Genomic DNA, 11,127 nt, shown 5'->3' on the forward strand with positions numbered 1-11,127 from the left:
ATCTCAACTTCTTTTGCGGATCTAAATTAAAATTCCATTTGCAAGAAAGTGAAAATGACAGTAGTACTTGGGTGAACAGCTATTAATATATTATTTGTAGAAATGTTATTGAGCTTTTCCAATGACAAACTACGTATTTTAGCCAACTAAATAGTTCAAAAAAATGTGTTACATTTATAGTAAGAAACAAATCTATACATACATACACACTTCATATGCATATATACTGTAAATAATAAGAAGGGGAAAAATAAAATCCCAGTAGTTGTCAAAACACGATGTGTCAATTTTTTTGCAATAAGGTACGTAATTGTAAATATATATCCAAAGTTGCAGCCAGCCATTTTTAAATCTAATTTTTTTTTTTTATGGTAGGCCAAACTACTATTAATTAAGTTTAAGATGGTAGTAAATCTTCTAAGAGATGACTGGGATTCAGATCTTAACAAGTTCATCCCATTATAAAAAACTGTTACTTTTAGTGATAATTTTTTTATCACAACATAATTTTTTTGTGACTAGATGTGACTAAAAACAAAATGTTACTTGTGACCAAACATAATATTTAGTTACAAATTGTCACTAATTTAGTTTTAGTCACAACTAGTATTGTGACTAAAAATACATTTGGTCACAAAAATTAATAGTTTTAGTAACGGACCTTTTAGTCACAACATAGGAATCATGATTTATAATTAGTCACAATTTTTACTTTTAATCATAAATTTTGTTGTGACTAAAAATAAAATTTTTTGTAGTGCCCCCGGTCTGACCAATCAAGAGTACTTAGTGCTATTTTCAGAGGGGTAAATTGAGTGGTAATAGCAGTGATTATTGGATGTAGACTAAGAAAATTAATGGATGACTTCCTCCAAATCAACCTATCTAACTCAGCCCTTGCGAGCGTTCCCCCAATCCTGCACCCTCTAAGGCAGTAATATCCGTGAAAGACAAAGATTTTATGGTGGAGGATTCTATCAAATGTTCTCCTTATTAAGTTGGTGCTGGGCGAATGTATCTCTATGATACTTCTTGCCCTATTTGTGGGGATCATAAAGAATCTATGGAGCATCTTTTCCTTCATTGTAATCTTACTTGATCATCTCTAAATTAGGTCCTCCCTGTGGGGTATTTTTCCCAATCTCAAATTCGAGGTGCTCATATGTGGGACTGGATAAAGTTTATCTAGAACATGAGCTCGAAAGACTTAATTAATGTCCATGAATTGTTCCTCTATGCTTCTATGTATTGTGGTCGATACGATTTGACAAGCCTGTAATGATAAGGTACATAACAATAATCTGTATAACATTACATATTATATTGATAAGATTTATTACTGTTATGCAGACTATGGTGTATCTATTCTTTCCCGCCCTTCAGTGGATCCTGTGACTGGATGGTCTTTTCCAACTGAATCAAGATTAACTTGATGTGAAAGTGGTCTGGATAGTGTGGGATCTGTGTGAAACTGTTGTGGCTAGGGATATTTGGGAGCGCTTTCTTGGGTGTCTACCAATTTTCTGATCCATTTAAAGGAGAAGCAACATCTTGTCTTTTTTGTTCTTGAAATGGAAGTTCATTAAGGAAATACTTTTGTAATAGTGGAAAGTGACTCGAAAATTACTATCCAAGCCCTTAACGATTTAATTTCTAGATGAAAATTGATAACTTTTGTACTCGTTGCAATAATAAAATTGCTCATTACTCACAAGTCACAAGTCACAACCGTTATGGTGTGTTGGAGCTATCAAGTATTCGAAAATTGCTCATTTCTAGATGAAAATTGATAACTTTTGTAATAGTGTAATAGTGGATGCATGCTCACAAGTCACAACCTTTATGGTGTGTTGGAGCTATCAAGTATTTTGAAAAATATTTTATGTAATGACTGTTATTAGAGTTGTTACTATGTCTTACCATAGTTGAAGAACAAAGAACATTAGTAACAGAAGAGAGATGAAAGATGAAGAAGAAGAGAAAGATAGGAAAAGACTAAGACATAAAGATAATGTCTCATTGAATCAAGATGAGTAGTACATTCTTTTTATACAAGCTCAAGAGAGCTAACAAACTAGAAATTGTAAAAAGGAAAAAAAATGTACAATTGTAGTAGAAATCTAACAACCAAACCAACTACTAACTGTCATAACTAAAGCTATTCTAACTGTCTTTAAACTCTCCCTCAAACTTGAAATTGGTAGTGCTACCAATATCAAGTTTACTTTTGAGAAATTCAAATCTTGAGCTAGTAAACAGAGAATGCAACCAAGTTATTTCAAACACAACCTAAGTCAGACTTCTGTATTCTGCTTAGGTACTCGATCTTGACACCGTGTGATGCTTCTTGTATTGCCATGCCATCAGATTAGAGCCAAGAAAAGTAGACCTCCTGTCATTAGGGTCACTGGCCCAATCTGCATCACAAAAAGCAGTAATTTCACACTCTTCAGGACACTTAAGATGCAATCCATGGGAAATTGTACTGCTGAGGTTAGGGTTGAGCAACGGTCGGTTTGGTCGGTTTTTTACACAAAAAAATCCAAAATTCGGTTTTCGGTTTTTATGGTTCTAATCCGAAAACCGACCGACCATTATAAAAATATAAAAAAACCGACCGTTTTAATTCACGGTTTGGTCGGTTTAAACCAACCAAACCGAACTTCATTTTTTTTTTAAAAAAATAAGTTTTTTAAATTTTTATAATTATTTGAAAACTAAAAAATTAAAGTATTGTATCAAATATCATATAATTTAAAAATAAAACTTTTTTAGTTAAATAAATAATGTAAAATAAACTTTTTTAAATTTGTTCAAATTATTTGTGCTACTAATATGGTAATGAGTTATATTAAAAAACTAGTATTATTTTATGAATGTGTGTATATAATACGTAAATGCATCAAATTATAATAAAATAAAATAATGAATAATTGAGACTTTAAATGAAAAAGATATAAGTAAAATTAGTTTAATAAAATTGTATATTAAATATATACAAAAATAATATATATTATATATATTATATATGTTCGGTCGGTTCTCGGTTTTTTACAATATTCCAGTGAGTATGCAAGGGATTATCAATAAATTGGCACACTTTATTAACACTGAAAGAAATATAAGGTCTGGTAATTGTGAGATACTGCAATGCATCAATGGACCTATATAATTGTGGATTAGCAACTAGATCTCCATAAAATACAGATAGTTTTAGGCCACTAGTCATAGGTGTTGGCAATACTTTGGTATCTTGCATTTTAGTTATGAGCACTAGATTTATAATGTATTTTCCTTAGGACAGATTCATATCTGTTTCATTATACTGAACTTCAATTCCAAGGAAGTAATGAAACTTGCCAAGATTTTTAACAGAAAACTTGGAATCCAGAGTTGCAATCAGAGTTGTGATAAGAGCAAAAATACATCCTGTGATGACTATATCATCGACATAGACAAGGATAAGTGTAACTGATGTGGTTGTGTGTTGAATAAAGAGATTGTGATTAGACTTGATGAAACAAACCCAAGAGAGATCAAACATTAATGAAGCTTTTTTCTTTCCTTTTTGTAGTTCAGTTTCAGCCTAAAAGGTTTGAAAGGTCTTAAGAGCTTCAGACTTATTTTTAGAAGATATATCCAAGTGAATCTATTACAAGCATCAACAAAACTCATGTATTACTTCTAACCATTATAAGAAATGGTTTGAGAGGGACCCAAAAATCATATACAACAAGTTGTAAAGGTTCTAAATACACAGTGCTAGAGAATTTTGGGAATGGAATTTTGTGAACCTTGCCCAAACAACAGGCTTGACACACAAAATAATAAGGTCTTTTGTTATAAGAGATATTACAAGAATTCAATACAGATTGTACAGCTTTTTTAGAGGGATGACCTGATCTATTATGCCACAACTCAAAGATAGAAACAGATGGTTTATTACAATGAGAACATGAACTAGCACTGAGTGCAGAATCACTTGAACTTGTGGTGACAAAACAGACACATTTTTGAGCTGACTTGATGAGCTTTGAACAAATTAGAGAGAGTGGAGAGGACAATACTTGGAATCATCCTGGATCAAAAGTATATAGATTATTGTAGTGTGTCCCAGTTAGAATTGTGGCTTTGGTCACCTATTCCTTGATATAACAAACATGTGGATGAAACTCAAAAAACACATAATTATCCAGAGCAAATTTAGAGACACCAAAAAGATTCTTAGTAATTTCTAGTACATACAACAAATTATTGAGAATCAAAGGTTTATCTAAACTATTAGAATTAAGAAAGATATGACCAGTGTGTTGAACTGCCAAACCTGATCCATTACCAAGATATAGCCTATCTTATCCATTGTAATTTGAACTATGCATGAGATTATTCAGATTAAGGGTGCAATGATTAGTTGCACCATGGTACTAATTTCCATCTCCACCTTGATTTATCTGAGCTACATTAACTTGCATAGATGTGGATCCTTCAAATGCTGGGAAGACTCGAGTGAAACTCTTATCAAACCTATGGAAGCACTCAAGAGCCATATGACTCAATTTGTGGCAAAGTTGACACTAAAGTCTATGCAACTAAGCTTCCAGGATGTTGAAATTTGTATCCTCCTCTCCCAGTTTTGAAAAATGATGGAGATCTACCTCATGACATGGAACTAGAATTAGATCCTATATTTCCATGAAAACTAGATGAATTAGGTGAAGAATAATAAGAGTATTAAATGGAAACTGACCTCAAGAGGTTCCTGAATTCTTAGAATTATGATTAAAATGAGCTAAGTGTGCTTCATATGACCACTGATTAGGATCTGTATTTTTGCTAGCAACAACAAGATTCACACTGAGATTAATCTCCCGACCAGTCTTATCAATTCTTGATTCTGAAGCTAGTAGAACGACTTCAATTTCAGCAATTGAATATTCTTCTATTCGAGTGTTTGAAGATATGATAAACGTATCATATTCGCTTGGCAACCATTGAAGATTGAAGCAATGTGATCTCGAGCAAAAAGAACTTATCCAATTGAGGCCAACAAATCTACAACATGCTTCACTTTGAGAAGATAGTCATTGAGAGACAAGGTACCTTTCTTAAGATTTTGAAACTTTGTACGAAACTCTAGAATCTTGGATGAAACTTGAAGGGTGAAATGTTTTTCTAGTGCATTCTAGATCTGTCAAGCAGTATTACACCCCACCATTCAAGTGAGTAGACTCTCAGTCATGGAAGATAGAAGCCGAGACACCAGTATTTGATTTTGAAAAATTCACATTTCACAAAAGCTGGATTGAGAACTCGATTCACCTGCTCTGCATCATTGAGGTACTGCGGTGGTAAAGCAACTTCCTGAATATACTTTTACAACCTATTGCCACGAATTGCTGCTAGAATCTATTGTTTTTAAAGGAGAAAATTATGATCATTGAGCTTGATCAACAAGGTGTGATTGAAGTAAACAGAATAATAATCATCTACTTCTTTGACTTGATTTCTTGCTGCTGCAGATTGAAGATTTATAGGAGCTGAGGGAAATGTGGAGCCCATTACCAACTCCAGTGCTTACCATATTAGCTGTCAATGGAGGAAATAGCTCTGATACCATATTAGAGTTGTTACTATGTCTTACCATAATTGAAGAACAAAGAACAGTTTTAACAAAAGAGAGAAGAAAGATGAAGAAGAAAAGAAAAATAGGAAAAAGACTAAAAGATAATATCTCATTGAATCAAGATGAGTAGTACACATCAAGAGAGCTAACAAACTAGAAATTGTAAAAAGAAAATAACTGTATAATTGTAACAAAAATCTAACAACCAAACCAGCTCTTAACAATCATAACTAAAAATATTCTAATTATCTTTACAATCGGGATGTATAACTTTCTCTTTTAAATTTATGAACGCTTTATTTTTTTTAAAAAAATATTTTAAAAATAATTAAAATAAGTACATTTTTCAAAATTCCTTAATTGTTATTTTATAAAAATTTTAAGTAAACAATATTTTTATATATATACAAATAACTCTACAATATATATAAAAAAAATAAATACATAATTGAGAGGCTACAGTGGAGACTGCAGTCCCTTATTCCCCGGAATCATGATCCATTAACTAGGCCAACGTCTATTCTATATATCAATCCATACAACTAATTAGAATTAATTAATGATATTAATCAGTACAAAAATTAAGGTGCAACCAATATAAATATTATACTCCTAGTGTACCAAATACTTATTATATATATTATAACTAGCTAACCTTTTATTATTAATTAGTTTGTCGAATTTTATAAGAACTAATAAACACATCTTGTCTATTATTATATTATACTCTATAGCTGCAAATAATTCGAAAATATGTACTAATTATATTACTTTTTAAAATATTAAACTTTATTTGAATTATAAATCTCATAATTGATTTTTTATTTTAATAAATATATGTAATGATTATTACTCGTTACTACTTATTTAGATAAGCAACTGATATTATAATTAGCAACAAAGGAGGTTAGTTGTTCAACCCAAAAAGGGATTTTTTTTTCTTCTTTTCTACACTTGTTTATTTTATTTTATTTTATTTCATTTCATTTCATTTATCTAGTACTAATATTCAATGCTCACCTGAATAACATTTCATTATGAAGTTCTGAGCTTTTTTTTTTCTCAGCACTTAAATGCACATTAAGAATTACAGACCCCACATATAACACATCATTTTATACTTTCAAAAAATTTTAAATAAAAAAATGCATTTTATTTTTTTACACAAAAAAACAACCAATACATTTATATTCGAAATTCAATTTTTTTTATAACTTCACCACTTTTGATTTTTTGTTATTTAAGCAATATTTGTTTATAAGAAAAAAAATAAATTGTATTTATTAATTTATTTATTTTATCTCTTCACAAGACAGCCTCTCCCACTTGTCTCATTACTTTCAAAACCATTCCCCACAACCTCCATTCTGACTAAACCATTAATGCCACATAAATAACTCAAACATATTTTACAGCTCTCCATTTCTAAATTATAAAATCAGATTCAATAATTATATATTTTATTTATTTTTTTAAAAAAAAATTTAAAAAAAAAAACACAAATAAATTCATTTGAACCCACCACAAGAGAAACTATTTCTTAAGCCAAGAAAGAAGCCTTTTTCCCTCGCCCAAAACCGAAAAGAAAAAATCATATGGGAAAGAAAATGAAGCTCCCTTTTCTGGCTAACCAAACAACAGAGCCTAAATCTACAACATGGCCATGGCCTTCGTGTGCTCAAACAAGAACCCTCTCTTTCAGAACTACTCCTCAAAACGACAACGTTTTATTCAAAACAATCAATTCAGCTTTCATAGACTCATCAACTACTACACCTCCTTCTCTTCTACCTAATGACTATTACTCATCACCATCGTCTTCTGACTCAGCAGCAAGCTTCTCCACAAATTCCGCCGACGACCCACCTCCATCTTCCGGCGCCGGAGCCGGCGGAGACCCAGTTGAGGCAGTGATTGAAGGACTAAGGTCAACGGATGAGAGCCGGTTGTTCTTCGAGCCTGGGGAGGCTAATAGTACTGCTTCTATACTTGAAGAAAGTATTAGTAGTGTTGATAATAATAATAATATTAAGAGATTAGAGAAAGTGATTCCTTACAAGGAAAGTGTTGCTTTATCAATGGAGTCTAGAAACCCTTATTTGGATTTCAAACAATCTATGGAGGAAATGGTTGAGGCACATGGTCTAAAGGGTTGGGAAAGCCTTGAAGAGCTTTTGAGTTGGTATTTGAAGATGAATGGAAAAGACAATCATGGGTTTATTGTTGGTGCTTTTGTTGATTTATTGGTAGGTATTGCTTTTAATAGTAATAGTAGTAATAATAATAATAATATTGATATTATTAGTCATAATAATAAGTCTTCTTCTTCTTCTTCTAGTTATAGTTCTTCAAATTGTAATTGTTCTAATAGTTGTGACTCTCCTTATTCTCCTTTATCATTTTGTAACACTTCTAGTACTTCTTCTTCTTCTAGTACTTCTAACTCTTCTTCTTCTTGTTCATCTTCTTTAAGTAGTAGTAATACTCCTTGTGTATCTTCAATAGAAGTAGGGGAATTAGAGATTGAAAGTGCTCCTTGTTTGGCTTCCTTGTTAGAAATCGAGGAGGAAAAGAATGTAGAAGATGATGATGATATTATTTCATCTTAGATAAATATATTATTATATGTTTTTTCTTTTTAAAGTATTTTGTAATATTATTATTGAAATATATACTAATTAGCTGAAATTTAATCATGGCTTATTTTACTTTATTATGCTGTGATCATCCCTGAAAATAATGGCTTTGTTCTTCGATCTGTTTTAATTTTATTATTTTATTTATTTAATTATTTGTGATAGTGCTACACACGTGTGAGAGTAATAAAATGTCGACCTTTTCTTATGCACTAAAAAAAGGAAATGGGACACGTGAAACGGTGCATGTCCAAAAGTTATGTGTTCGCATTATTTTCAGAAAAGGAAAATACTACTACTAATAATAATTCTTACCATGTAGTAGAAAAAAATGAATCCTTTTGTTACATGAGACAAAGAAACAATGTATACCCTATTCAGACAAAAATAATGCAATATTAAAAATATAAACAAAGTGATTTCAAATCATATAATGGAAGGTTCTCTGTATATAGATCATGATTTCAGGTTTAATATTATAAATATATATTACTTCAACGGCATTTTAAGTGCTGAGTTCCATGTGGATATGTCTATATATTATAAAACATAAATGTTTTATTTTTTCATTAAAAGAGAAATATTTGAATAATGTGTGTAAGAAAGAAGGGGGGATTAATTCCATGCAAGCCGTACCAGTTAAACACAAGAGTGTAAGAGTTTGTTTAAAAGCGTAGAAGGCCATGGATGAGTGACACGTGTAGGGAAGACATGCAGCTGAGTTATTTGATGATAGGAGAATCAGGACCGTTGATTTTGAATTGGACAGTCATTATCATATGATAGGAACAACACCAGCCAGAGAACTCTGGCGTGGTCCTTCACTCATATCCTTGCAAACTGCTGGCATTAATTTATTATCGTCGTAATTAACCATCTCATCAATCTCATGATCTTTTTTTCATTTTATTATAAGATATAGATGATTAATTCACTAATTATATCTATTTATGTATATATTGTCATTACCTGATGGCCACTTGAAACTTTGAATTTTATAAATAATCGGTGCAAAATATATTGTGATAGAAAACAAATATCAACCTACTGGATTTCAGCTATTTTATTGGTCAAAAGATTTTTGTAAGATAGAAATATATATATATGTATATATATGCTCATATATATATCCTATTTTCATATTTCAAAAACGAGTAAAAAAAAACAAACCCATCTTATCATCAACTCCCTGCACCTCCTAAAAGATTTTGAATCATTGTCTCTCACCAGAGAGAAAGCTACATGTTGTGGGAAAAAACAAGAAGAAGAAACATTCTTAGTTAAGATAAAATGTCACTGTATGTTTCTGTTGCAATGAAAAATGTCATCAATTACAAATTATTATTATTATTATTATTTTCGAAAATTTTATAGTACACTAAAATAGTTGTTTCGGTACATTTATATATTATTGTTTTTGTATTTAGAAGAATTTTTGAATGTTTTTTTTCATGTTTGTTATAATTATTTCAAACTACCCTTATAAATTTTTTTAGAAAAATCAAGTTTAGAGTGTCTAATAAAATTTAAATATTTTAATGCGCACGTGATTTTTTTTAGTAAATATTTAAATTTCATTTTTAGTACCCTTGACACGATTTTTTATATCAACGGATCTACAAAAATTGTAAACAAGCAAGATGAATATAAGTAATTGTTAATCAAAGTAAACATGCTTGTTAAAAGAAATTTAATTAATGAAGATGAACATGAGGTTTTTATAGTGGTTAATAAACTTGTTTATTTGGAGTGTTATTGATCTCAATATTTGAAAAGAGTTCTCTAGAGTTATGTTCTCCAAGAGTTGAATCCTCAAGTGAGTTTTTAAAATGAGAAAGTTGGAGCTCAAGAGAATGATTTCATGAGAATTAAAATTGGAGTCCCCTTTATAAGTGACTTCACTCCCTTTATATAGGTTTATATATATTATAGATTTAAAATCTCTCTTAACGCAAGGTGCACCTCATCTTAACCATAATCGGGTTAAGTATAAAATATAAAATGATAACAAAATTGTATTAATATCTAAAATATGATATTCTATCGAAGATATTCTTAATTAACATGTGTTGGATTGTTCTTGTCATGAGGAATACATGCATGTTGATGAAGAGCACATGTCGAGACCATAATGTTGAGTAGTCGTGATGAGCATGTGCTGAAGTGAAGAGCATCTCAGCTAGATTCGAGATGATGATTCTGTGTAAGGCCGAGATGATGTCTTGAAGTGGTGATCTCGGCTAGGGTCAAGATGAGGCACTAATGTGTATCTCGGCTTGGGCCTAGATGGTACAAGGTGATGAGCTTTGATATGGGATGGTAAGCTTTGGTACGAGGTGATGAGCTTCGATCTGAGATGATGAGCTTTGGTCTGAGGTGCTGAGCTTTGGTATGAGGTGATAAACTCTGGTCCAAGTGGTGAAGTTTAGGTCGAGGTGGTGAAGTTAGAAGGTTGTGGTGATGCCTTTCAGACAAGACAGAGGTGCTGATCTCAGCCTTGAGCCAAAGTGATGTTCTCGACCTTGTGCCGAGGTGAGGTTGTTGGAGTGTGATTCTCGGCCTTGGTTTGAGGTGATGTCTTGATAAGTATCTCGACCTTGGTGAAGGGGAGTTGACGTCATGCCACCACCTAGGTGTATCTCGACCATGATTTTACCACCTAGGTGCCTATAGGTGAAATGTTATCACTGTTATTACTATTTTTGCAAAATTAAAGTATAACATGTACTATATATAGTATTAGATTTTTTAATAAAAATTTATAGATGGTCCTAATAACTACAACATACACACGATTATTGAAAAAAATAAAAAATAGACCTTTTGGTGGAGTAACTTGCAATTGGTGCTTTGGAGCTCTCTCCACAC

General features: G+C 31.5%; 1 protein-coding gene across 1 annotated transcript; it reads left to right on the top strand.

Annotated features, from left to right (window-relative positions):
- The first annotated feature begins 7,055 nt into the window (after window positions 1-7,055).
- Window positions 7,056-8,311, top strand: LOC115698773 (transcription repressor OFP15). Its single transcript, XM_030625947.2, has one exon. It carries the CDS (start codon window positions 7,219-7,221, stop codon window positions 8,230-8,232), a length of 1,014 nt encoding a protein of 337 aa, XP_030481807.2. The 5' UTR covers window positions 7,056-7,218; the 3' UTR covers window positions 8,233-8,311.
- The last annotated feature ends 2,816 nt before the right edge of the window (window positions 8,312-11,127 follow it).

The sequence above is a fragment of the Cannabis sativa genome, chromosome 8 (assembly GCF_029168945.1).
Source record: "Cannabis sativa cultivar Pink pepper isolate KNU-18-1 chromosome 8, ASM2916894v1, whole genome shotgun sequence".
In the NCBI taxonomy this organism is placed as follows: Eukaryota; Viridiplantae; Streptophyta; class Magnoliopsida; order Rosales; family Cannabaceae; genus Cannabis; species Cannabis sativa.